This window comes from Paroedura picta, chromosome 2 (assembly GCF_049243985.1).
Source record: "Paroedura picta isolate Pp20150507F chromosome 2, Ppicta_v3.0, whole genome shotgun sequence".
Classification (NCBI taxonomy): domain Eukaryota; kingdom Metazoa; phylum Chordata; class Lepidosauria; order Squamata; family Gekkonidae; genus Paroedura; species Paroedura picta.
In genome coordinates, this window is record NC_135370.1 from 165,879,644 (window position 1) to 165,906,958 (window position 27,315).

The window sequence follows — 27,315 nt, forward strand, 5'->3', positions numbered from 1 at the left end:
TCCTTTTCTCTACCTGAGGAACTCTCAAAGCGGCTTACATTCGCCTTCCCTTTCCTCTCCCCACAACAGGGAGGTGAGGCTGTGAGAGCCCTGATATTACTGCAGAAGAAGAGATGGTTCTTATATGCCACTTTTCTCTACCAGAAGGAGTTACATCCGCCTTCCCTTTCCTCTCCCCACAACAGACACCCTGTGAGGGAGGTGAGGCTGAGAGAGCCCTGATATTACTGAAGAAGGTTGGTTCTTACATGCCGCTTTTCTCTACCCGAAGGAATTTCAAAGCAGCTTACAATCTTCTTCCCTTTCCTCTCCCCACAACAGACACCCTGTGAGGTGGGTTAGGCTGAGAGAGCCCTGATATTGCTGAAGAAGAAGAAGAGTTGGTTCTTATATGCTGCTTTTCTCTACCCGAAGGAGTCTCAAAGCGGCTTACATTCGCCTTCCCTTTCCTCTCCCCACAACAGACACCCTGTGAGGTGGGTCAGGCTGAGAGAGCCCTGATATCACTGCTCAGTCAGAACAGCTTTATCAGTGCTGTGGCGAGCCCAAGGCCACCCAGCTGGCTGAAGGTGGCAGAGCGGGGAAGCAAACAGGGCTTGCCAAATTAGAAACCGCCGCTATTTAACCACTACACCAAGCTGGCTCTCTTGCTGGGCAGGATTTGGAGTGGAGCAACAGTGAGCTCAGAAAAGGTTCAGTTCTCCCCTTTCCCTGGTTGTGGACTTTGGGCATAGAGCAGGGCTCAATGGGGGAGTGTGGGTGGAGGTCGCTAAGAACTTCCTTTATTGTGCTAGAGAGCAGATTGGGTTTATTTGTATTTATGTATGAGTGTATAATTTAATTTACATTCCCACAAAAGATGGTCCTCCGTGTCCCTTTCAGCTGTATGATTCTAGGTGTCCCCTAAATTTCCACTCTCCCTAAACAGCCTTTCATTGTAAATGACCCCATTAGGGTTCAGTTGAATGTCTTTCCGTGTAACGGGTGGTCCGTTCTGCTGCAGCAAGAGTCTGATCCTACCTAGGAAGAGTCATGTGTATGTGAAACCTGACTGCTGCTAAAAATAATCTTCTGGATTGAACTCCACATACCCGGAACAGAGCAGTACCCTGTAGCTGTGGGCTGCAAGGACCCTACAGCAGGCTAGGTAGTTTATGTAGCACCTGGTAGTTACGGCTGTCTCTGGCAATGCGATATCTGCATTGTGGTACTTTTTCTTTTATTCATTTGGCTGCCATAAAGAGAGGAAGAGAGCTGTTTTACTAAGAACAGCCCTGAATTCTTATCCTGGATTGTCAGATCAGTTTCTCACGGTCTTGCCAAGCTCTTCTCTCAAAAACTAGCAAAATTTCTGCTGTTACGATGGACAAAGGGTTTGTGCCAGGAGTAACTATATATTGTAGGGATGCTCACAAAAAGTTGTCCCTGAATTGTCTGCACAGGCATCTCCTATGAGGTCCCTTACACTGGAATCAGAATTCCCTTTTGTCAGAGTTTTGTCAATGCTGATTACTAATTAATTTACTTAATTTATATCCCACTTTTGTCCCCAGGGGGACTCAAAGCAGCTTTCAATGTTCTTCTTTCCTCCATTTTCTCCTCACAACAATCCTGCGAAGTGCATTTAGGCTGAGACTGTGCAGTAGGCCCAGGGTAGGGATGCCAGTCCCCAAGTGGTACCGGGGGATCCCCTGGAATTATAGCTCATCTCCAGACCACAGAGATCAGTTCCCCTAGAGAAGCGGTTCCCAACCTTATCTTCGCTGTGACCCCAACTCGGCAGTGGCGGCTGCGGTGGCAGCGTATGTGTGCGTGGGTGGCATGTGCTGGTGCGCGCGCATGCATACAACAATTGAGATGGTGTGGAGACGGCCATTGCCATGGCTGCACCAGGTGCTGCCTCTGCGTGCTACCACTGCACGCCACCACCACCGTGGCGACGGGTAACCTGGGAACCCCAGGGAAGGGGCCATGTGACCCCAAATGGAGTCACGAACTCAAGGTTGAGAACCAATACCCTGGAAAAAATTTTAATATTGTGGCTCTGCCAGGACTTATCTGCCAATTTTAATACAGTTAGTGAAGTAGCTGCAGTCCTTCCGAAATTGGTGACAGATGGTGTCACTTGGGGGGAGAACCTCCCAGCATCAGGTCCTGGGGAGTCATGCACGGAACAGTTATCTCCCTGATGTCATTTCTTTTGATGGACGGTCATCCGTCAACACTCCCAGACACCTTGGCCAGGTGTCTGGAGGATATAGTAGACTGGCACAAGCAGAATCAGTTGAAGTTAAATTCAGCTAAGACAGAAGCCCTGTGGCTGGGCCAACACATGAAGGGTAATACGGTGCAGCTCCTGGCTTTGATGGGATGTATTTGACACCTGTAACCACTTTCAAGAGCAGGGGTAGTCAAACTGTGGCCCTCCAGATGTCCATGGACTACAATTCCCATGAGCCCCTGCCAGAGTTTGATCTGGGAACCTGAATCTTCAGGACCACCTACTCCCTTATACCCCCCCCCCAAGAGCATTAATATCAGACAGTTTAAATCTGCTTAGAGTACTCAGCCTCAGGGAGATAAAACTGGCCTCAACCAGGTCCAGGGCCCTGGCCCGGTAGAATGCTTTACCTGAGGAGATCAGGGCCCTCTGAAATCTCATATAATTCTGGGTAGCCTGTAAAACTGAGCTTCTTCCACCAGGCCTATGGTTGAGTCTAGGCAGTGACGTCAAGAAATACTGGCCTCCCCACTTGAAACACCCACCAACACAGACCCCTCTGAAAATATCCTAGGGAATTAATATTAGGAGGTGGGGTTTTAATGTAAGATTGTTATTAATTGTTATGGTTTTACCATGTATGGCTTTATAATGTTAACTGTCCCAATCTGATAGGATGGGGCAGTATGCAAATAAAATATTTATTGTCTATTGTGTGTAATCTTCTTAACTTGTCCTTGAATTGCTTCTTGTTCTTCAGCATACTTTAGGAGTATGTTATTACTTTGCTTTAATAATGGTATCGCTATTTTAATATTTTCCAGGTCCAACAACCCAACGTCAGGTTCAAAATGGACCTTCTCCAGATGAAATGGAAGTTCAGAGAAGGTAAGGGGCCAAAATCGGGGGGTGGGGGTCCATTCTGAGGTAATATTTTATAAAACAAACAGCTGTTGCTAATTATGATAACCTAAGTCCCCTGCCAAGCCATGAAGATGTGGAATTGTACAAAAGAGTTACGTTCAACCACTGAACAATGATCAAACTTGACAGCATGGATCAAAATTCTGTCCTGTGGAAGTCAGTGGGAAAGTGGGCCATTGTTTTTTGCAGGACTGATCCGTTAAAATCATGCCAGAGTTCTGACAGAATGTGCAGTTTTACTATACTGTCTACCTCAGTGCAATTCAGCAATATGAAATGCCATGTGAATAATTTAGAACAGCACAACTCTATGGCCTGTGTAGGAAAACCCTCTTGAATAATTCAGTCTTGCATAGTTGGCAGGAAGCCAGGAGGGTGGGAGCCTTCCTGACCTCCTCAGGCAGGCCGTTCCACAAGTTGGGGGCCACAGTGGAGAAGGCAGCTGTATGGGCAGCCCATGTGCAGGCTGGCTCCTGCAGAAGCTCCTGCTCCAGTGAGTGAAGCTGTCATGACGGAGCATAGGAAGAGATGCAGTCTTGCAGATCTGACCGCCCAGGTCATGAAGAGCTTTGTCTGTGATATCTTGTACCTTAAATAGAGCCCAGTCACAGATGTGCAGCCATCAAGGTGACTAAAGAATGGGAGTAATATGCAGGCTCCATTGAGCATGAAACAATAGCAGAGTTGCAGCAATTTGCACCAGACTGGATTTTGAGCAGAGACCAGTGCATTGCAATAGTGCATTGTAACAGTCTGGTCTCCATATTCCTGTGGGGTGGTTCCAGGTGGCCAGAACAGCTGTATCAAGATAAGGGGGCATCTTTCAGGTGACACTGAGTTGAAAGAAAGTCATTTTAACCAATGCATTAACTTCCTTCTCCAGTAATAAAGTTGAGTCCAGTACAATCCCACAGCTCTTGACTGAGTCAACACAGGTTAGCTGAAGTCCTATCAAAAATGTGTATGTGTGTGTATGTGTGTGTAGGGGGGGTGCACAGTGTCCTTCAAGATCTTTGCCTTCCGAGTCAGCATTAGACAGTTAACCACCACATCCATGCACCCTTTATGACCTGGAGTCCACATGGAGGCTTCTTCTCCTGGTTGGATCCCATGTTATGGGTTCGCCCAACAAAACAATGCCTGTAGTTGTTCTGACCCCTGTGATGACACGTTCTGCTTCCCTTTGGTGCGCTTTTTCAGTGGCCGATCTGGTTTTGTGGAACGGCCTTACAGAGAAAGACAGAAGGTCTACATCTCTCTTTTTAGAGCTTATTTCTGGATGGCTGCTTTTAACATCGTCAATCTTAAATGGATTTGAACTTTGTTCTGGTGATATTTTTGCTTGGTTTGGTTTTAAGAATTGTGTTTTGTGCTGGTTTTATGGCTTTTGCTGACCTGGCATCATGTGGGAGGAAGGTCGTATTGTGAGTGAGGGGCAAATGGACAAGCTTGGAGTAGTGCTTAAGAGGGGAGGCCTTTAATCTGGAGAACTGGCTTGATCACTTCTTCACATGAAGTCTGCTGGGTGACCTTGGGCAACTTACAGTTTTCTCAAGAGCGCTCTCAGGCTCACTTACCTCACAGGGTTTCTGTCGTCCGAGGAGGAAGGGAAGGCCATTGTAAGTTGCTTTTACTCCCTTGGGCAGTAAAAAGTGGAGTACAAAATACAGTCCTCTCTGTCTCATTGTAAGCTGAGTGACTTGAGCCAGTAGAAAGGGTCATGGTGTCTCTGAGACAGGCAGATTGAGAATTATATGCGTAGTTCTCTGGATAAATGTATTTATTGTATTTATATACTGCCCTCTCCGAAAGCGTGTGAGATACAACCTTAAAGGAAAACACAAAAACTTTTATTATATTACTTATTTTTGCCCCATCTCCTGAGACTTGGGGTGGATTACATCATAATAAAATACCTCTATAAGATAATATACGGATAAAATATGGAAAAGTCCTAATTTAAATACAGTTAGAATCTAAAGCGCAGTCCAATTGTCAACTGCCCAGATCTTATAGTTGCTGGAAAAGGAGGAGAGAGGAGGTAGGGGGTCCAAATTGGGGCTGTGACAGGGAGGCCAGTATAATTATGATGTTGTTTTGGTGTGTTATGTTATCACCTCTTGATTGGAGGATCTCTGTTCTGGTGGAGTTGAGTTCCAGGGCCTGGCACCCAGATTAGCTAGGGCAAGGATTCCCAACCAGGGGTCTGTGGACCCCTGGGAGTTCGCAGGAGCTTCAGAGGGGGTCCCCTCCTGCCATAACGGACTTGCCCACAAGCTAGGGAACTGACTGCTTCCATTGATCCCCTTCCGCCTCCTGAGCAAGTTCTCTCATAGTTTCTGTGCCTGGGAGGAGGCGGAGCCTGCAAATCTACTTCTAACTTAAACCGCCTCCTGTCTCTCCCACCTCAGTCCTCCTCGAGCCTACCTGTTAACATGAGTGGTGATGCCACTTCCCGTGACATGCCACTTCCGGGGGGCATGGCAAGGAGGTATGACTAGCTGGCATCACTTTCGGGTCTCCTCGAAGCCCGAAAAATTATTTCAGGGGCTCCTTTACGATCATGGTTTGTGGTGCTTGCAGGTTCATCGCCTTGCCCACCTGGCTTCATCACCACATTGGATGTGTCTACACTTGAATAGACAGGGCATCTACAGTGCTTGTTAACCCCTACAGTGTTTGTAAACAGTGCTTGTAATTTTTTTAATGTGATTTTTCTGCAAATGGGATTCCCCCAGGCTTTATAAGGAAATGACCCTTGTTAGTATTTGTCTCCATTGTGTGGATTTTTCGATCTGCACAATGGAGTTCAGGTTCAGAATTAACTATATGGTTATTTTTAATATATTAGCTGAACACCTTCAATATTAAAATGTTGTAAATAAATAAATAAATGGGGGCCACGGGTGACAAAAAACCCTGATTTCTTTACCTCTTTGATGTCCAGCCCAGGGTGATCATTTCAGGGGTTAGCTGGATGTTCTACTACATGAGATTCTACAGAAATATCTCATATGTGTTTTCAGTCTACCTAATTCAGTTTTTTAAAGTTTCTCATAGCTTATCATCTTCGTGTCATTTTCACATGATCTTGTTTCCGATCCAGCCTTCTCCCCCTATCTTGGCCCTAACTGGGATTCTAAATCCCCTGGGCAGTGACCATACACCCCATTGTCACTAAACCAGATATATAAATCTTTTGTAGCCCTGGTAGTGAATGCAGGGACTATATACAGAGGCAACAGAGCTCTGAAAACCAGTTCTAGGAGGCAGCTTCAGGTGAAGGTCTTGTAGCCCTTTTATTGGGCCTTCCAGGACAGCTGTTTTGGCCGCTATGTAAAACAGGATGTTGGATTTCTGAATGGACTACTTGTTTGATCCAGCAGCACACTTCTAATCTTTTCATGTTCTTCTTATATATTTTATTAGAAAATGAATATTCCATATCCAAATCAGTGTTTTGGTTTGTAGTAGGAGTGCTCTGGGGGTTTTGTTTTGTTTTGTTTTGTTTTTTTAATTGTTGGGTTTTTCTATTTGTAGGAAAGCTCAGAAGGTTTCATTCCCACCCAGGAGCTTCTTTAATTCATGAAATGTATTTTGAAAATATTTTCATTTCACGTGTTTTGCTCAGTCTGCTTTAATGTCCACAGAAGGAAATTATTCTTTTGTACATGTCATTGTGATTTCTAAAGGGAGTTTTAGTGTATTGTTCATATTAATATGTAAGCCAAAGCATGAACTTTTGCTTTTTAATTAACCAAAGAGAGTGACCTGTTAGCAATCTGTCAACTATAACTATTAGCAATCAGTCTTCAACATGAAGCACCCTCTGGTGTATATTCCTTGAAACTGCAAGCTTTTGTGTATTTCTGATTCTGTCCACTGATGCATCACCCGGAATATTTTTGCTTGCTTTGAAGTAAAGAATAAGAGGACGGGCAGGTAATAGATGAATCTTTTAAAAACCAGCTGTCATATTTTGCTATGCCTGAACTGTAAAGGCAGGCAAATATAAGGTCCTGGTATACAGTCTCTCTTGATGTATGAGAACAAAGTTTGAGTCCAGTGGCATCTTTAAGACCAACAGAGTTTTATTGAAAGTATAAGCTTTCATGTGCATGCACACTTCTTCAGATTCAGTGAAACAGAATATCCTCAACTATTACATATAGGTAGAGCCTCTTGTGGCGCAGAATGGTAAGACAGCAGACATGCAGTCTGAAGCTCTGCCCATGAGGCTGGGAGTTCAATCCCAGCAGCCAACTCAAGGTTGACTCAGCCTTCTATCCTTCCGAGGTCAGTAAAATGAGTACCCAGTTTGCTGGGGGGTAAACGGTAATGACTGGGGAAGGCACTGGCAAACCACCCCATATTGAGTCTGCCATGAAAACGCTAGAGGGCGTCACCCCAAGGGTCAAACATGACCTGGTACTTGCACAGGGGATACCTTTACATTTTTATTGCATATAGGTAGACAGAGGGTAGTGAGGTTAATTGCCAGGCAGGGCTGGCTAGAGTAAAGATATGTAAAAAACTGAGTAGTACCAGAAATTTAATTAAGGCAGTTATTAAGATCTGTGAATGGCTGTAAATAATCATACAAATACAAGAGTTAATGAGAATTTTGAGCTTTGAGACTCCTTAAGGTAGAGAAAGGCAGGGTATAAAAACCTACTTGTTTTATAGAGCAGTGGTTCTCAACCTTCCTCATGCCGCGACCCTTTAATACAATTCCTCATGTTGTGGTGACCCCCAACCATACAATTATGCTAGTGTTTTTTTCGCAGAAATTAAACCTAAACTGACCAATGGCGTGAAGATCCATTGTTCATGATTGTATATAAATTGTTTTTCCCCCCGGGGTTTCTCAGTTCAGTTCTGCCTCTTGTCCCAACAAGCCGATCTTGCTCTTTTCCGCTACTCCAGACAGACGAACGCTCTATCTCCAGCCAAGCTGCTTGCCCTGCCACGACCCCTATGAAAGGGTCATTTGACCCCCAAAGGGGTCCCGACCCCCAGGTTGAGAACCACTTTTCTAGACATCTCCCAACTGTTTTCAGATGCCTTAGCTCTATGGTAAACCATGAGCCTGAGTTTCTTGAATGTCCTGTTTTGATTGTATTGATTGTGTGCAACTCACCTTTAATACCTGTAAGAAAGGCCAACTAGACACAGCAGAGAGAGCTCTCTCAGCCTCACAGGGTGTCAGTTGTGGGGAAAGGAAGGGTAGATGACTGTAAGCCACTTTGGGCAATGGGTTTAAACTACATGTAGAATGGTACCAGCTAGATATCAAGAGGAGGGATTTAGTCAGAGTAGTTCAGCAGTGAAATAGGCTGCCTAAGGAGGTCTCCAAGCAGCAGCTGGACAGATCCTTATCCTGGATGCTTTAGGCTGATCCTGCAGGGGGTTGGACTAGATGGCCTGTATGGCCCCTTCCATCTCTATGATTCTGTATGAGCCAAAGGAGCAGCTCCAATAGCCCAAGCTGGCCAGACCTTGTCAGATGTCAGAAGCTGAGCAGCATGGAACACCATGGAGGGCTCATATCCAGCCTGTGCTGAGGCAGCTGCATTGGTTGCCAGTTGCTGCCCGGATCCGGTTCAAGGGTCTGGTACTTACCTTTAAGGCCTTACGCGGTCTGGGTCCCACATACTTGAGGGACTATGCCCTTTCGCCCTATGCCCCCCGCAGAGCTTTACGCTCTGCGGGTGCTAATTTATTGGTCATACCCGGCCCCAGGGAAGAGTGCTTGGCCTTGACCAGGGCCAGTCCTGGCCCCTACCTGGTGGAATGAGCTCCCGGAAGAGCTACGGGCCCTGTGGGAGCTTCTGGCATTTCGCAGGGCCTGTAAGACGGAGCTCTTCCGCTAGGTCTATGGTTGAGGCCGGCATGCTAAAGTAGATCTGACCGCCCCCCTTTTTTGACCATTCCATTGGCAGCTTACAATTGTTTCCCCATGTCCACCCCCTAGAGGGGGGATAATAGGGATTTTTATGATTTTTTTCGTTGCAATATGTTTTGAATTATGGTTAATGGGGTTTTAGTTCTTAGTTTTAAGGGTGATTTTATTGGCGGATTTTATGTATTGTACTGTGTATTGTACATTGTATTTATGACTGCCACAAGCCTCCAGGGAGTGGTGGGATATAAATTGAATAAATGACTGACTGACTGACTGACTGACTGACTGACTGACTGACTGACTGACTGACTGACTGACTGACTGACTGACTGACTGAATGAATGAATGAATGAATGAATGAATGAATGAATGAATGGGCCCTGGTTAATTCTTGGACAGGAGACCCCCGAGGAGTCTCGGGGTGCTGTGCTGAGGAAGGCATTGGCCAACCACCTCTGCTCACATCTTGCCTTGCAAATTCCATGAGCTGGGACCTCATGGAGTCATCATGAGTCAGTGACAACATGATGGCACTCTTTGCCTAGTATAAACCAACAGGGAAGAAAGGCAGGCCATGCACGCATTACGGAAATGAATAAAAGTGGACTGATTTTCCCCCTCTGTTTCAGGCAAGCGATGGAGCAGCAGCAGCGCCAGGAATCTCTGGAAAGAAGAACCTCTACCACAGGCACGTAACACGCTTTTGCATCCGACCTTTTGCCTTCTTGTCTGCATCAGCTCTGGGCTGCTCCCTTTTCTTCTGTGGAAAGAGTTTGGCCTGTTGAGTCCCAGTGGGATTATTCTGTGGTTGGAAAGTGCTTCCATCAGACCCTAATCGAAGGGCATAATGGAACATAGAGGGACAATTGTGAATATTTAACTGGAAGTTTAAAGTGCAGAAGCTTTAAACTTGCCTCTCAGAGTGCTGTGGGATGTCTGCAGGTGCTAAATGGGTCCTTTCGTACCTCTAACCAATGCTTGGGCTTCAGCTGGTCTGTAACGCAATTGCCAAATCTATACTGATAATTTTTTTAATGGAAAGAAGGGGGAGAAGAGACCTTTCCTTGCTGGGAAACGCCCTTAGACTCAGGGATCTGTGGATAGTGCTCTTATAAGCAGCCACGTCCACTAAGTGGGGCTGTCCTGCCACAGTTATGCATATTCTTTGTCTCTCTTCCACGCTGTATCTTGAATTATAACACGCAGATGTCACAAAGGACAAGAGCAATGTTTAAAGAGGTATTTGAGCACACAAAGCTGCCTAATGCTGATTCAAACTGCTGGTCAATCAAGGCCAGCATTGTCTGCAGTAAGTCCCCGACTTACAAAGACCGGCACTTACAAACACAGCAGAGGCCAGGCAGTGGCTCCCATTTTCAGAACAGGTAGGGGGGCAGTCATGAGAGAAGAAATGAGTGACCAAAGAGGGAGTGAAGGGAGTAGAACAGCCTTTTTAAACCTTTTGACCATGGAGGTATCACTAAAAATTTTCCAAGCTTTGAGGTACAAGGAAGTGATGTCAGCTCCGTGTCACACCTCCCAGAAGTGAGGGGAGCCTTGGCCAGCAAAGGTTTCAGTGGTCAGGGCCCCTCCCTTTTCCACCCCCTCCAGGGCCATCATTAGCCATTTTTGGAGGGGGCAGGTCAATCTGCCCAAATAAGGATAGAATTTATTTTTTAATTTAATTTACTTTAAAATCCTTTTTCTTTCCTTTTTGCTTGGAGGCACAAGGCAGGAGGGTTCTCCCCAGCTGCCATTTTTGGGGGGGGGGAAACATGCTGCAGTGCAGTGGTTGGGAAAGCATGGAGTCGAAGATCATGAACCTCTAAGCAAGCCTTTGATTTATGCAAAATTGGCCACCTTCTCCCTTTGAATCCCATTCTGTTCTTTTACTAATGCTCACAGACCAACAGATCATTAGCATATCAGAAGAATAAATAACAATACACAAACAAACTTTATGGAATACAGAAGTGGAGAATTCTAAGTGAAATTTTTCATTAAGAGGTAAATGCCACAGTCAAAACTTGTGCAGTGCCAGCTAATAGCTTGGCTACCATCTCTTGCTTTATATCAAGTCTCCATTTTGGGATGTAAGTTGCGATCCACTTGTCAGCTCTATATTTGTTCCCTTCTGAGGTGGCTTTGTGTTAGCTGCTCCTAAAGGATTCCAAAACTTGGAAGCATTTTAGCTTCAGAAATACATTAAAGAACCACCATCCCCTTTCCCAAAGTCTGAGTTCTGCCATTCATTCCTAGCCCTGTACGAACAGGTATGCTTTCTGTAAGCAAAACAGCACCGACATTAATAAAGACATGTTCTCATTCTACAGTTATTGTATTGTCTATCTTGTTTAGTTAATGCACAGTATTATAACAGCTTTGTTTTCCTGTTTCTCCTTAGAAACATATAGAATTTCAGCTACATTATTAGTTAAATAGACTTCTGTAGGCTGATCCAGTAATTTAACCACCGTGTATTACTTTTGAGTGCAGTAGAAGAAGAAGAGTTGGTTCTTATATGCTGCTTTTCTCTACCAAAGGGAGTCTCAAAGTGGCTTACAAGGAATGGAATGGGAAGGAGAGGAATGGGAAGACGACTGTAAGCCGCTTTGAGCCTCCTTCGGGTAGGGAAAAGCGGCATATAAGAACCAACTCTTCTTCTTCTTCTTCTTCTTCTTCTTCTTCTACAATCTCTTTCCCTTTCCTCTCCCCACAACAGACACCCTGTGAGGTAGGTGAGGCTGAGAGAGCCCCGATATTACTGCTCAGTCAGAACAGTTTTAGGTCCTACTTCCCTCCAACCTGTTTTCCATATACATGATACCAGAGTGGCGTGGGACACAGAACTGGCAACCACACCATTATGCTGAGTTAGGGTGTAGACAGATACACCTTGAACAAAAAGTTGTGTTGTTGATGCGTTGAACTGAATGGCAGCTGACAGGCCTGTGTTGTGTTTTGCGTTGGCTTTGGACTACATGAATTGGCAGTTTTTCTGGGCTCCTCTAGACATCCTTAAAACCGATCTTTGCACTAACGCTTTTTTTTTTTAAGCTTGGGTTATGATTTATTTAATCCCTTTTCTTCTAACCATAACATTTTATTTCAGTCCTCTGCATAAATCCATTTTTATTCTCTTTTTTTTCTTCCTTCCCCCTCCCCTCTGTCCTTTTCAGTCTCTACCATTCAGATTAAAGTTTCTTCCTCCCCTTTCCACGGCCACTCTCCTCCTCCCGACTACAGTAACTACAATGCCTCCACTTCTGCTGCCTCTGTTCCTCCTCCACCTTCGTATGCCAAAGTGATCTCTTCGGCGTCTCCTCCTCTCCCTGAGTCCGCCAGCAAAGCCTCTTCCATCAAATCCCCTCACAGAGCCAGAGAATCTCCTCTGCTTGGCCACCACCACCCTGCCTCCGATTTCTCGCCATCTCCCAGCCCGTCCTATTGTCCAGCATGGCCAGGCCACAAGCCTGTTACAAGGACCACCAAACAAATCTCGTTATCCCCACCACCCGGACCTGCTTCCCACTATTCATTCACCCCTCAGCAGCCCATCAGACGTTCCTCTCTTTCGTATTCTCCCCAGTCTTGTTCTCCTCCCGTCACCCTCACGCCCATGATACAAAAGGGGTTGGTCCTTCAGCCCCATATTCCAGTAGTCCTTCCTGTGATTCCAGCCCAGAATGGCAGAATCAGAGGGTCTACAGACACAGCGGTCCAAGATGCCTCAGAAAATGTACCTCATCTAGGTCTCAATGGCCACCCTGATGAACATGTAGCCACACAAATTCCTCTAACCTCCTCTAGGACCCAGGTAAAGAGAACAGACGAGGGCTATTTCTCCTACTTGGAAGCTGTGCCCATCTCACATCTGCCTTTCATGGGCAGCCCAACGGGGTCCTTTATCCAGGCTTTTCCACAACCACCTCACGCTCCACATCATCTCTATCAATCCATGTCTCACTTCGTCTCGTTGCCTCCCCATTACGCTGCTGTTTCTGACGTGAATTTGTCCAAGAGGACCCCTCCTTATATGACTTCGTCAACCGTTTCCCACTTGAGTAAGTACGTAGCTTGAAATAGCGTGGGTTCAAAAAGGAAAGGAAACTCTGGCTTCCCCACTGGCTGGTTATAAAACCACAACGTTTTCTGTCAGACTGTGGGGAAGATAGGCTACAATCCAGAGAACCTCATGGCTGAGGCAGCGTGTGGCCATGGATCCAGTGCTAAGGCCTGTCTTAACAGAGCAGCTGAAAGGGGAACCAGAAGCTTCTGGTTAAATACTATGGAAGAACAGAGTCTCTCGGTTCTGGCCCATTTATGGTCTGATCCCTTTCTCCTCCTGGAGATTCCATTCCAAGATCTTCTAGAAGAGCCTGTAGATAAGGGCAGCCCACCGTGGTGGGCGAAGTGTCCAAAGGATGCTACTGTTACTATGTTAGCAAGAAAGAGCTAAGGTGGAGGTACTGATGCCGGTGTTTGGCCAGACACAATAGGAGCCAGCTAAGATCCGACGGACTTGCCAGAATCTCGAGGGTGTCTTTATTACTCTGGCAGAGAACGGGACCCGTGTATTGAGCAGACCGGTCTGTCATGGGGTAGTTCAGCAAATGTGCAGGGAATTGCCCACTCCTGGTGTTAGATTGTTATAGGTCACCAGGTGAACTAAAATTAGCGCATGGGACAAAAATAGAGAAAAGGTGCCTTTTATTTATGGGCTTAAAACATTATAACTCCCCTTTCCACAAATGTTTCAGGTAACTGATAACCTTGAAGTTAAAAAACAGAGGCATCCCCCCCCCCCCGCTCCAGGCAGGAAATAATCCTTACCATAGGTCCTCTATATATATTCGAAATGCCCACCTGGGCGGTCTTGTCCGGGCCCTGTCCGGCAGCTTCCCGTCCAGCAGGCCAATCCTCGCTGGTTGTGTCCGGATTGGGCCGGCCACTGGAGCACCCGCCTCCTTCAGCCATGTGGCCAGCCTCGCTGCCAGAAACTTCCTGGCCTGCGAGGAGGGCACATCGACGGCTCCCAGGTACCTCTGTCCTGGGGGAGAGGGTTCCCTGGCCCTTTACTCTGCGAAGGTTGCCGTGGGGCCTTTCCCTTCCCTTCTGCCCCCAAAGCCCTCTTGCTGACACGCAGAGCCAACAAAAGAGCTTTGGGGCAGAGGAGAATCGGCTGCAGGAAGGGGGGGAGGCTTTCCCTTCCCTTCAGCCCCCAAAATTCTCTTGCCAGCTTGCAGAGCTGGTGAGGGTGCTTTGGGAGACAAGGGGGAGAGGGGCGGGGAGGGGAGCACAGGGCTCTCTGCCCAAAGGGAAGCCTTCCAAAGCCCATTTTGATACTAGTACTACAAATAATACAACTGTGGGCTTTGTTAAATCTCTGCAGTAACATTGACTTGTGGGGCAGAGTTCAGAGAAGAGTACAGAAAGATTAATAGTGTTATCAATTTTAAGTTACGGTAAGTGGGAAAGAGCTCTGGGGTAACGTTCTGGCCCCGTATTATTTAGGTTGAAAGAGAGATCACTAGGGAAGGCAGGTTGTGATATTAAATCATGGAGAAAGTATTCCGAATACCTTACCTGGTGTGAAAGAATGTAATTGATCTCAGGTGACAAAGCTCAGAAGGAGGCTCTTAAAGAGCTGAAGGCCATCGGAGTAGAGAATGCCATGTTAGATGAACAGGTGCTCTGATTCAGTTTAAAGTCATTTAATCTGTTCATATGAGGGGATGTCATAGCCCTCTGTTTGGACAATATTTTGGAATTTTTGAATAGTCTTCCCTTACAAGCTAGGTCTGAGCCAATCACTAGCAGCTGCCCTGGTGATGAAGCCCCAGAAAGAAGTATTGCAGATGTGATATTCCAATTACTTTTATCCATACAATTTTATTCTTACCAATAGTATGTAACTGTGCAATTAGTTTTTGCTTCTCAGCTGATAATTCCGCAGTCTCAGAGTATTTATTTTGTCTGAAGGACCAGTGACTGGTGTAACCATTGTGTTTTCTGGGTACAAAACATTAATATCATGTCCCAAACGTGGTATATCTTATCCCATCCCTTTTGGTTTTAAAATGGGTTCCCCAAGAGCCATGTGTTAACTCCTTCACTGGGAGTCGCATGGCATTCTAATCAGAATTGCTTGGCAGACCTGCCCCTACTTATTACAAAATAATCCTTGACAAACTGGGGGAAGACTGGTATAATCTTCCTGTTGAAGTTTTAAGGGTGTGTGTGTTCATTTTGCTATGTATATTCAGGAATTCTCTTCATTTCTCCCAGCTATGTATCTGGTGTATTAGATTGAGTAGAACAAAGAGTCCAGTGGCACCTTTAAGACTAACAAAGTTTTATTCAAGGCATAAGCTTTTGTTCCAAAGGTGCCATCAGACTCTAACTTTGTTCTGCTGCTTCAGACCAACTATCTGAAACTATCTTTAAGAGATTCGGTGTAATTTAAATCCCTGGCATAACCTGGCTACACCTCTGCATAATCTCCAGCTACACACATTATACATAAGAATAATGTTTCTACATACAGCCAGTCACATCCATGATGAAAGACTATAGCATCTGTCATGTTTGGCCATTTTGAGGTAAAAAGGTAAAGGTAAAGGTAAAGGTATCCCCTGTGCAAGCACCGAGTCATGTCTGACCCTTGGGGTGAGGCCCTCCAGCGTTTCATGGCAGACTCAATACGGGGTGGTTTGCCAGTGCCTTCTCCAGTCATTACTATTTACCCCCAGCAAGCTGGGTACTCATTTTACCGACCTCGGAAGGATGGAAGGCTGAGTCAACCTTGAGCCAGCTGCTGGGATTGAACTCCCAGCCTCATGGGCAGAGCTTTCAGACTGCATGTCTGCTGCCTTACCACTCTGCGCCACAAGAGGCTCATAGCATCTGCCATGTTTGGCCATTTTGAGGTACAAATTCTATATCTGCCACCTGTTGCCAAATTTGAAAATGTGGGGCTGTTTACAAGATGAGCAGGGTGTCTGTAACACAGAATAGATTCCTTGTCAAAGGACCAGATTCTTTCAAAGAGAGGAGTAAAAATACCACCCTAAAATCACAGAACCTTTAATATGCAATAACAATCCACTCTCCTCATGTGATCACCTACCTCAAGTTCATCAAATTCCCTCCTGTAGAGATCTGTGAATGTAAACAAGTACTTTGGTTCTGCCAAACGCGAAATTATTCACAACTCTTGGATGGATATCCTTGAAGCCATTAGAATGAATGAGATGACGTTGTGTTCGCACTGTGTAATGCATAAGGGAACTGCATTTATATAAAGCATATTTTTCCATTATGAGATGGCCATCTGTCATGCATTGGGGGAGGGGTGGGATAAGGTAAACTCAGGTAATGACTCCTGAAACAGTTGTAGATGGCTAATATATGTTTAGTGTGTCCTAGAATTTGACCTTCACATTTCATACATGTAAATGGAGGTAGTAGTAGTTGTGTGTGTGTGTGTTTTTTAAGGTACTTCAACAGAAATAAACTACCTAGATCTTTTGTTATCAGGGGATCCTGCTTAAGTAAGATACAGTCAATAATATATTTCATGTCTCGTAGAGTAAGAGCTGTAGGAAATCTGTGGGGTGCGGTCAGTGCAGCCTTCCTTAGCCTTTTTACCATTGAGAAATCCCTGAAACATTCTTCAGGCTTCAAGAACCACCAGAAGTGGTGCAATAGTGCAGAATATGGTTGGGAAGCAGAGCTGTGGACACGCCCACCTGGGGCCCCTCCCCTCCCCTTCCCACCCCACCCAGGGCCATCATGACTGTATATGGTCATATCACCTGATAAATGTTTAACACATTTAAAAATAATTAAAAATTACTAACTCCTTCCCATTTGATGGGAGTTCCAGGGCTATCAAGAAACCCCAGGGCTATCAAGAAACCCCAGGGTTTCATGAAACCCTGGTTGAGAAAGCTTGGGTTAGAGCATGGATCACCCAGTGTAGCACCTGGGGTACGATGCTGCTGATCGGTATGTTTCTTGGTACCCATTTTCTTACGGTTTTTTTTTTGGGGGGGGAGGGTTGTGATGTGAATTCCTTGAATTCCTATCTGGCGTCGTATTCCCTTGTTTAATTTTTCCATTTTTATAACCTCCCCTTCTTTAAGAAAGCTCCTAGGCCCTTTTTAGCATCCTGTTAATAACTCAGGCTCAGGAGAACAGCCCTTTTGTAATGGAGAATTATAGCCTTGGCGGGAGGAGAGATTAAGACTGTGTTTCTTTCTTCTTCTCCAGCTTGGGATGAGGGCATTAGGTCTTTCCTTTCTGGGAGAAAAACCCAGTGCACATCACACTGAATCATAGAGTTGGAAGGGACCGCGAGGGTCATCTAGTCCAAACCCCTGTACAATGCAGGTTACAACTACCTGCCTACCCACAGTGTCCCCAATTCCATGCCCCAGTTACCCTTCCCCCACACACACACATACACACCAAAAATCTCCAAAATCCAGCCTGGCCTGGAGGAAATTCACCTACCATCCCACAGTGGCGATCAGCAATTCCCTGGAAGGGAGTGCAAGGAAGGGCCACGAGAGACAAACACTGGCACATCCCTTCCTGCCCACCTACTCACAACCTGCCTAAGTTCATAAAATCATCCCACAGACTCAATTGATTCTTAGAGGTGGGTGCTGAGCTAAACAGTATAAAACTTAGAAACAAGTTATACACTTAAGGGGTGGGATTCTTTTGGCATCTACTACCAAACAGCATCTGTTCCTCAAAACACAAAGCTGATCTCACCTTCCCTCTGTTTCCTCAGGGCAGGAGGGGCTTCAGTAATGCCCTGGATGTATTGCCCTTTGCAAGTACCCCATTGAGAAGTAGCTGCCTCTATTATAGGAGGACACTCAGCTTAGCCCCTCCCTATGTTTTATGGAGCCTCCCAACAGTTTGTGATTGGCTCTGCACCTGCGGCAGCCATTTTGTGGCAGTTCCCATGATCCTTTCCAGCAGTGCCCATGGGCCAGCAAGGTTGGCCTAATGTAGGCTGTGAGGCCCAGTCTGAGCCATACTCCTCTGTGATGCTTACTGAATCAACCTAACCTTTACTCACAAGGTTGTTGTGAGGATGGAAATGGAGTGAGGATCACCAAGTGTCTCACTCCAGCTGCCTTGGAGGAAGGGTGATGAGCAAGAAGACATCAATGATAATAGCAGACTATATGCATTTTGTAGTGACTCTTGGGCTAAACCAATTTGATAAATGACACCAAATTTATACTCAGTGGAGTATAAAGCCAAGGGATCCACTCTGCAAAATAGTCATTTTCTCCAGGAGAACTGAACTCTGTTGCCTGGAGATGAGCTGTAAAATTGGGGGATCCCCAGGTTTTGTAGCCCATAGCAAGGGGAGCTGCTGGAGGCTGGAAAACGGGCAATTATTACTGACTGGTGATGGTGATTAATGGAGGTGAGAAGCACAGCTTGAATAGGTGTCTAGGAGAAACAGCATTTCTGTTTTCTAAACAGATTGTTTTGAGATTCTTGTGGCCTGATTGGGGAGGCTGCGGTATATCGTTGACATATTCGGCACAATATTATCCATCTGGCGAACTGTGGGAACTCTGCTTGGTAATCTCCCTCTCTGTCTCTCTTGACCTTCATTTGCTGGCTAAGGGCAAGAGGCAGTGATTGACAGTCAAGACATTCAAGGAAGTGTCTGCAGTCATTGAATGCCGTATCCTTTTGTGTTTCAGGCCCCATTCTTCCACCAGGTCATCCCTCTGCTGCCGTTGGGATACCCTTGTCGTCTGGAGGACCTCCGCCGCCGCCGCCTCCACCGGTACCTCCGCCACCTACAGGAACTGCGCCGCCTCCCCCTCCCCCGTTGCCAGCAGGGACCGGCCTCGATGATGGGTCGGTGTCGGGACTCGCAGCCGCTCTGGCTGGTGCCAAACTAAGGAGAGTACAAAGGGTAAGAATCCTGGAAAGGGGTTGATTATTATGATTATGATTGTTGTTGTTGTTGTTGTTGTTATTATTATTATTATTATTATTATTATTATTATTATTATTATTATTATTATTATTGGTTCAGCCAGGACATCAGGCTGTCATTCTATTACATCCTCTTCCCTGAGACGTCGGACGGGGCAATTGTTGAACAGCCAGGGGTAGGGGGAGGGTTATCAGAATGGTTTTAAGTTGGGGATGGTTTATATTTTATTGGGGGGGGGTTGCTGTGAGTGGCAGGCAATAAGTATAAATATAATAATAATAATAATAATAATAATAATAATAATAATAATAATAATAATAATAATAATAATAATAATAATAATAAAGTATTTATTATCTGCCCTATCTCATGAGACTCAGGGAGGTTTACAGTAGAGATAAAACATATAACATCAGTACAAAAATTTGGGTTCAAATAAAAATAATTGGTCTTTATACCCTGCTTTTCTCTCCCCGAAGGAGTCTCAAAGCGGCTTACAATTGCCTTCCCTTTCCTCTCCCCACAGCACACACCCTGTGAGGGAGGTGGGGCTGAGAGAGCGCTGATATTACTGCTCGGTCAGAACAGCACTATCAGAGCTGTGACAAGCCGAAGGTCACCCAGCTGGCTGCATGTGGAGGAGGAGCAGGGAATCAAGCCCAGCTCGCTGGATTAGAAGCTGCTGCTCTTTACCACTACACCACGCTTATAATATTAAAACCAGGGAACAACTGCCCGCTCTCCTATCACGGGAGAGAAAAAAGGGACTCCATAAGTGGTCTGATAAGTTGGTTGGTGAGTTCTGACAGGGAGGCTGGTAGATCAGGTGGTTTTAGGCCTCCCGCAGAGGCCTGGCAGAATAGTTCTGTCTTACAAGCCCCACAGTATTGACTGAGAGCCCGCAGGCTTTGCTCTCTGTGGGCAGAGCTTTCCACCACTGGGTTTTACAGCAGAGAGGTCAGGAGCACCAGTCAAGAAGGTAGAAGTCCAATTTCAGCTCACTCCTAGGAGATCTTAGTATAGCCCCTGCCTCTCAGCCATCATCTCTCACTGAAATACGAGGTGATTTGAGAATCAGTGTGGTATGGAAGTGAAATTGTCAGAGTAGAAGAAGAACGTGCAGGGAAGAAGAACGTGCTGTTGGGTTGCGGTCAGTTCATGGTGACCATGGGGTGTTCCAGGCAAGAGTGAGCAGAGGTGGCTTACTCTTGCATTCTTCGGCGTTGCCATCTCAGTCTTCCTTGGTGGTGTCCTGTCAAAGTAGTGACTTGCTTAGTTCCGAAACTCTGATTTGCTTGGCGAGACCTGGGTCATTTCACAGAATCACAGAATCATAGAGTTGGAAGGGGCCATACAGGCCATCTAGTCCAACCCCCTGCTCAACGCAGGATCAGCCCAGAGCATCCTAAAGCTGCCACGATCTGGGAGACTCGGGTTCAAACCCCAACTATTTCAGGAAAGCGTTCTGAGTGCCCTTGAGCCTCTCTCTCAGCATTTCCTTCCTCGCCAGGTTGTTGTGAGCACAAAAGATGGAGAAAGAGGAAAATCTTTTAAAATACACACTATGTCCTGGTTGCATGTTGCTCTCTCTATGGAAAAGAACGAGGATGCCCCCTCATCCAGTTTACCTGTCCAAATGTATCATTATACATACACACACACAAAAAGCGCATTTTTCTAGCCCCTTGTTCCTCAGTAGTTCCCATGTAGAAAAATAAAGGCATTTAAAAAAATACTGGGATCCTGCCAATAAAAAAAGATGGGGAGAGGGAGACCATGTGTTAATATTCAGTTTATTTTGACTGTAATATTCACAACATGGATTGTAGCCACACCTTGGAGGCTACTTGTGTTTTATTCAGCTGGGCTAAGCTGCATATACTATACTAGTAAATAAGCTCGTTGCCCTCTAAATGCAGCGGGCGCTAGTGGGGCTCGGGAGTCTCCAGGGCCGGGGCGGGCGTGGGGCGGTGCATGAGGCGGGCCCGGCTCATCCTGGCCCCCCCACCCGCGGCGCGGCCTACCTGGGCCTGTGGTGGCGCTGGAGGTGAGGCCGTGGCGAGGCGCCGACCTGCTGTCTCCGAGGTGAGGCAGGTAATGGCGGCGGCCGGGCGGCTGCAGGCGAGCAGGAAGGGGGGCGGATCGGGAGGCACTTCGCACCTTTGCGCCTTCCGATTGGGCCCTCCGATTGTCAGTCCGGGGGAAGGTGCCTATCGGCACCCTTCCTCATCACGGACAGGGCCCGCCCTCGGGGCCCTTAACTAATTATTTAATCCGCTCCACTAGGAGCGGTTAAAGATGTTACATTCAGTTGCTAATCTGTGACGTGCGTTGTATTATTTGTGAGTTAAAGTAAACTAGTCTGGGCCTGTATGGAGTTCCAGTTAGAAAGTGGCCAAAGCAGTAGGCCCCATCTTCTGCTCTGAGCACCCTGAGAGAGACTATAGCCATAAGAAATTCAATTATAACGACTGCTATATTTTTCACAACGCAATTGCAGCTAAGAAATCTACTTCAAAAAATTTAATTGCTTGAATTTTGAAGAACAATCGCAAGAGAAATGGCACAGAAATCAGACAACAATCCGCCATGTTGTCCGTAGCGCACTCCGGCCACCGGCTTGAAGGAACGCACGGTTGCCTTTTACTCCCCCTTTCTCAACTCAAGCAGGCGAAGCAAATGTTAGGCTTTCTCAGTCATTTAAGTGGGTCACACAAGAGTCCTAAGAGCCTCGAAGAACAGAAGTTCTGATTTCTGTCTTAAAAGCCGGAGGACGCTTCAGGAGGCTCCAGTCCCAGCGGGGCTTCGAAGAGCGATGCCAATCGGACAAGTAGTGGAGGAGGAGGACTAATGGAAGAAATGAATAAATTGCTGGCGAAAAGGTGGGTCCTTCTGGCCGCGGTAATGGAGGGAAAGGATGTCTTGCGTTCTCGGCGGGCAGCAGCACGGCTGTCCGCCGACCGTGTGAAATCATCGAACAGTGTTCGAGATGCCGCATCACACTGCTGAAAATATTCAGGCTACCAGCCGGAATTAGGTCAGCGGTCTTTAATAGGTGCTGGAGGCAGCAAGCCTTTGGCCATGGCTCACTGGTTGAGCATCTGCGTTGAAGGCAGAAGGTCCCAGGTTCAATCCTCAGCATCACCAGTTAAAAGGTTCAGGTGTTGCAAAAGAACTCTTCCTGAAACCTAGGAGAGTAGTCAGAGCTGATAACCCTGGCTTTGGTCCGCTGATGTTTAATGCAGTAATGCTCTCTGAGTTTCACAGAGGAATCGCTTCAGGATGGGAGGGCCACCCCTTTTCCAGTGTTCTGTTGGCGCCTAGCTCTTGTCCCGCTCACCCACATTCCTGTGCAATGTCTCTCGGCTCAGAAAAACACAAGAGGGGACACACAATGGCACTAAGCAACCCTCTTTTATTGCACTTGATCCTGCTGTCAAGAATTCTGCAGTGCCAGGAGGGAGCCGCCCAAGGGACTCCAGTGGCCAGCCACCAATGTGGGGAGATTGGGATAGCCTTCCTTAGACGTTTTCAAGGAAAGGTGTCAGCAGCATTTGTCAGAGATGCTATGGATACCGGAGATTTTATCTCAGTGGTCCCCAACCTGCGGGCCGCGGCCTGGTGCCGGGCCGCGAAGGCCATGGTGCCGGGCCGCGGCTCCCTCTCCCCGCCCCACCCGCAGTAAAAAACTTCCCAGGCCGCAAGCTTGCGGCCCGGGAAGCTTCTTACTGCGGGAGGGCGGGGAGAGGGAATCAGGGCCGGGCCGCCCATTCGCTCATGCGTGGCCCGTGCGGGCGCGGCCCGATGGCGTGGGCATGGTCCGCGCGGGCGTAGCCCAATGCCCTGCCGGTCCCCAGCCTCAGAAAGGTTGGGGACCACTGTTTTATCTCATTAGCAGAGACTGAGCCAGATGACCTCCAGGGAATTAGTCCAAAGTCTACAATTATCCCCAGTGTTGTTGCAGGATGGATAGCCCCAGTCCCAGTTTTTTTTTTAGGCCAGGAAGCTTCCTCATGGAAGCTTTTCGTCACATCCAGAGTGGATGCTCCGGGGAGCATCTGTAGGGCTTCGTGCTCTGATTGTATGTCAGCAATCCTTCTATCTTCAGTTATGCTCTCTCCCCAATCTGATGTTTTTTAGCATTCTCTTTTTCCTTGCTTGTGTGTCCCTGTCGAATCAAGGGTCCCCCCTGTTCGTAACATGTTTCAACCCCTCTAGTATTTGATTTGGTATTATGCTGCTTTAAAGGTAAAGGTAAAGGTATCCCCTGTGCAAGCACCGAGTCATGTCTGACCCTTGGGGTGACGCCCTCCAGCGTTTTCATGGCAGACTCAATACGGGGTGGTTTGCCAGTGCCTTCCCCAGTCATGACCGTTTACCCCCCAGCAGCAAGCTGGGTACTCATTTTACCGACCTCGGAAGGATGGAAGGCTGAGTCAACCTTGAGCCGGCTGCTGGGATCGAACTCCCAACCTCATGAGCAAAGCTTTCAGGCGGCTGCCTTACCACTCTGCGCCACAAGAGGCTCTTTTTATGCTGCTTTACAACCAGCATATAAGTTTTTATGTTGGACATGAGATAATATCAAATTGACCACTAGAGGGAGCCAAAGAAATTCAGATCAGGAGAATGCTGCCAAGCCTGTCTCTCCCTGATCTTTGCAAGTCCAAGGACAGTATCATGCCATCTCAGTGGAAATGTGCCCATTTTCAGTGGACCTGCCCAAATCAGCACCATTTCCCTTCCATCGGCCTTTCTCGGTTGCTGTTTTCCCTGCAGAGCCATCAGAAGGCTTTAATTTATTAATTAATTTATTATTTGATTTCTATCCCACCCCTCACTTGTGTCCCGATTATTAATGTAGTGTTATATTTATCAGTTTTAAATCCCTCAAAAAACCCTCCAGTGGCACGGTGGGTGGAAGTTCAAGGGGGAAATGGGGGCTGATGGGGGAGAATGTGTAGAAAACTCCTATGTTGAAACTCCTTTGCCAATGTAAATGCCTCTGCAATTTGCAGGAGCAATGAATGCAAAGTGGAGAATCCCCACAATATGGGTGCAACCTTAGTGCCCCACTTCCATTTCTTCTCTTTGCAAAGTAAAGGAGGCGGGGTAGGGAAGTACAGCCCTTGAGTTGACAGGCTTCCTGAATTCAAGGGCCAGGAGTATCTTTCCCAGGGACCGGTTTATAGTCTCTTTTTCGCTCTGTCCTAAGGAGGAAAGCAGCATCACAGTCAGACAAGCCAACTGACAAAAAAGAAGAGGAAAGCCAAAATGTAAGTGGAAGCAGCGGAGTTTGCAAAAAGAGAAAAACAGATCTGAGATAAGAGAAGCCCAGAGGTTTTGGGTTTAAACAGGGGTCCCCGGCATGGTTCCTGTGGGCACACCTGTCAAGTACTAAACCCAACAGTGTGACTGGCGTGTCAATGTCACTTCCAGGGAAATCCCAGAAGTGACAGTGCATCCCTCTAGGAATCTCTGGAAGCTCTGTAGTTTTCCTGTGAAAGTGACATTGTCACACCAGCGATGCACCTCCCACCATGTTCCCACCCCAACCTTATTGTGCGTAACCCTGCTGACATTATGTAGCTAATACAATGCAAGAGAAAAAAACCTATCCCAAGGCTACTATAGATGTAGTAAAATTATACAGAATAAATGAAATAAAAGGTTCTTCGTTCTTGTTTATTCTTGTATCGGATCCAACCAGAACGGTATCTAGATATGTCCCGTTTTCAAATAATAATCTTCCTCAATGGTTGTCTTTTGAATGTGAATGTTATGAATGTCCAAATTGTGAAATTCAACCCCTAATTGAATAATATATATATCGGCCTTTGGCTCTTCAATATGGGGGTGCTAGTAATACCAACTGCTCCCCATTTTGTAGCTGGCTCAGCCTCCTGGGGCAGCCATTTTGTGTTTGGCTCTGTCGCGTACAGCAGCCATTTCAAAATTCTTCCCGTCACCTTATGTCAGAATTCCAGAGATAATCACAAGCTGTAAAAGGTTGGAGGACCTCTGGTTTTAACCACAGACAAGAGATTCGAGTGAGTGTGGCAGAAGGGGAACCCTCTTTTCCTAGAATGAGAAGGCTGGTGGTGTTCTTAAATGGCATTAACGTTACCATTGCCTTTATTTCTTTATTTTGTTATTTACCAATTTCGTGCCTCACCTTTCTGCCCTTTCCGAGATCTAACCCTATTTATGGAGTTCACGGTAGTGACCACGTGAAGTCAGGGCCAAGTCTCATGACTTTCTTCTCATGTGGCTTTTGGCAAGGAAATAGCCTGTCCTAAATTCCAGCCCTGCTTCTGGTGGAACAAGTGTGCTTAAAAGCCTGTCCACACTGAGATATCTGCATGCGCTTTCAGTCTGGAGCAGATTGCCACAGGAGTCTGTGCACCGAGCTGGTTGATTGGCTAGCAGTGCAATCCTAAACAGAGCTACACTCTTCTAAATCCATTAAAGCTTGTGGTCTCCGGAGGCTTTAACTCTGCCTAGGATGGCCTTGTCAACCTCCAGAAGAGGCTAAACTCAATGGTCGTTCGCAGTCATGTGAGTCGAGTTCTGCAAATAGCTTTCTATCTTTGTTTCAAGAAGCCAGACGTGTTCTTAGATTAGCCTGGCTAGGGGTCCCAGATTTAGACAGAATGTATGTTTCTGAACCAGCCCTTAAACCAGGGGTAGTCAAACTGCGGCATTTGCTGGCAGGGGCTCATGGGAATTGTAGTCCACGGACATCTGGAGGGCCGCAGTTTGACTACCCCTGCCTTAAACCATCCAGAAGTAGGTCCCTCTCCGGACAATGTTCCCCATGTGACCAGGTACATCTCCCACCCCCCTCACGCTACTACCGCAGTGCATGGAAGCAACATCAACATAGTGAGGAGGGGCAAGAAGTTCATGCGACAGCTTGCATTCTTTTAAAGCGTTGCCTCTCTTTATATTTGATTTGGATGGCCATATTAAAACAGATGTCATCCCTGTCCAAACCTCCTCGTGCTGTTGCCCAAGAAAACTGACAGACCTCATCATTGCTTACTCACAGATGCTGTTCTTGCACCCAAGAATCCCCTTCTGAAGTGCCGGGTTGGGGGAGGAGCATGTTGAATGTAACGACCAGGATGTTGAGGGTGATGCCGAACAACAGGAGAAGAGGCAGACTTAATAAGGAGCAGGGCTGAGCTATCAACAGTTGCCCGTATCCGCCCCAAAGAGTATTCATGTTAGTGCAACAAAGTGATGGAACCCCACCTTGAAATGAACTTTAAAAAGAAGCCAGATCCAATAAGCCAGTTTTCCTCAACCCCCGGTCTGCGGACCGGTACCGGGCAATGGTGGTGGGGAGGGAGGCGGAGGCACCGGTGTGAGCGTGCACCACAGAGGGGAGGTGCGGGCACCAGCACACCGGCGAGCGCAAATGCACAGGCTCTGTACTTGCGCGTTTGCGCCCGCTGGTGCGCCAGCGCCTCCCTTTCACCCCCTGTCCCCGGGCCTCCCTCTCCCCTCCCCCCACAGTCCCCGACCCAAAAAAGGTTGGGGACCACTGCTGTAAGCCACCTTGAGCTCCGTAGGGAGGCAAGGCAGCGAATAAATGTTTTGGATAAATCGTTAAAAAATCAGTAACAAGGCAAAAGTTTTTAGTGACCCAGTACTTTATAAAGGAGGCAAGTTCTTATAGAAGAGAAAGATGGATGATGTAAAATGTTCCTGTTTCCTGAGACTGTTTCTTTGGGGATGGCATGCCACGAAACAGGGGCCACAGATAAAAAGGCAATGCATGATGTGCTCTCCAGGGTATTTGTTTGGGTTTTTACCTTGATGAGAGGAAGGAACATTTGATCTTGTAAGAGTTGGGGAAAGAGCTGTCCCCAGCGTGGCATTTTGTAGGGCAATACAATTCCTTCCAAAATGCTACAATGACGTTTTAACTTTTCCCCCCAGGAAGATGCAAGCACCTCACCTTCGCCCGTCACGCGAGGCCCTGTCCAGCAGCAGAACTCTTCAGGTATTCAGACCTCTCACTTTTAAAACAGCTGGCAGGCACATCATTGGTGCCATTTAAAGCCTGGTTGACTGACGGTATCCTGAGGTGGGAGTATTCCAATTCAGCCTGCAAGCAGGGGGCATTTTTGAACAGAGCGTAAGCATACCAGTGCCCCATTGATTTCAAGGCTACTGAAGTGTGGACAAATGGCTCATGAATAAGTGAATTGTGGCTTATTCGACTTTAGTTGTTGCTTTCCAAAATTTGTGCTCTCCCTTTTGGCCCTCATCAGG

At 46.8% G+C, this 27,315-nt stretch overlaps 1 protein-coding gene and 1 pseudogene across 9 annotated transcripts in view; both read left to right on the plus strand.

Annotated features, from left to right (window-relative positions):
- The window catches only part of EVL (Enah/Vasp-like), a 188,655-nt gene that overhangs the window by 149,155 nt on the left and 12,185 nt on the right, over positions 1-27,315 (plus strand). For 6 of the 9 annotated variants that reach the window (XM_077323666.1, XM_077323667.1, XM_077323661.1 and 3 more), the window contains exons 4-9: positions 3,046-3,109; positions 9,680-9,738; positions 18,791-19,008; positions 21,799-21,914; positions 24,248-24,308; positions 26,980-27,043. In XM_077323666.1, coding sequence (XP_077179781.1) covers positions 3,046-3,109; positions 9,680-9,738; positions 18,791-19,008; positions 21,799-21,914; positions 24,248-24,308; positions 26,980-27,043 — 582 coding nt within the window. The remainder of the gene's footprint in view (positions 1-3,045; positions 3,110-9,679; positions 9,739-18,790; positions 19,009-21,798; positions 21,915-24,247; positions 24,309-26,979; positions 27,044-27,315) is intronic. The other 3 variants (XM_077323662.1, XM_077323668.1, XM_077323670.1) reach the window with 2 other exon arrangements.
- Positions 12,184-14,133, plus strand: LOC143830968 (ena/VASP-like protein pseudogene; annotated as a pseudogene).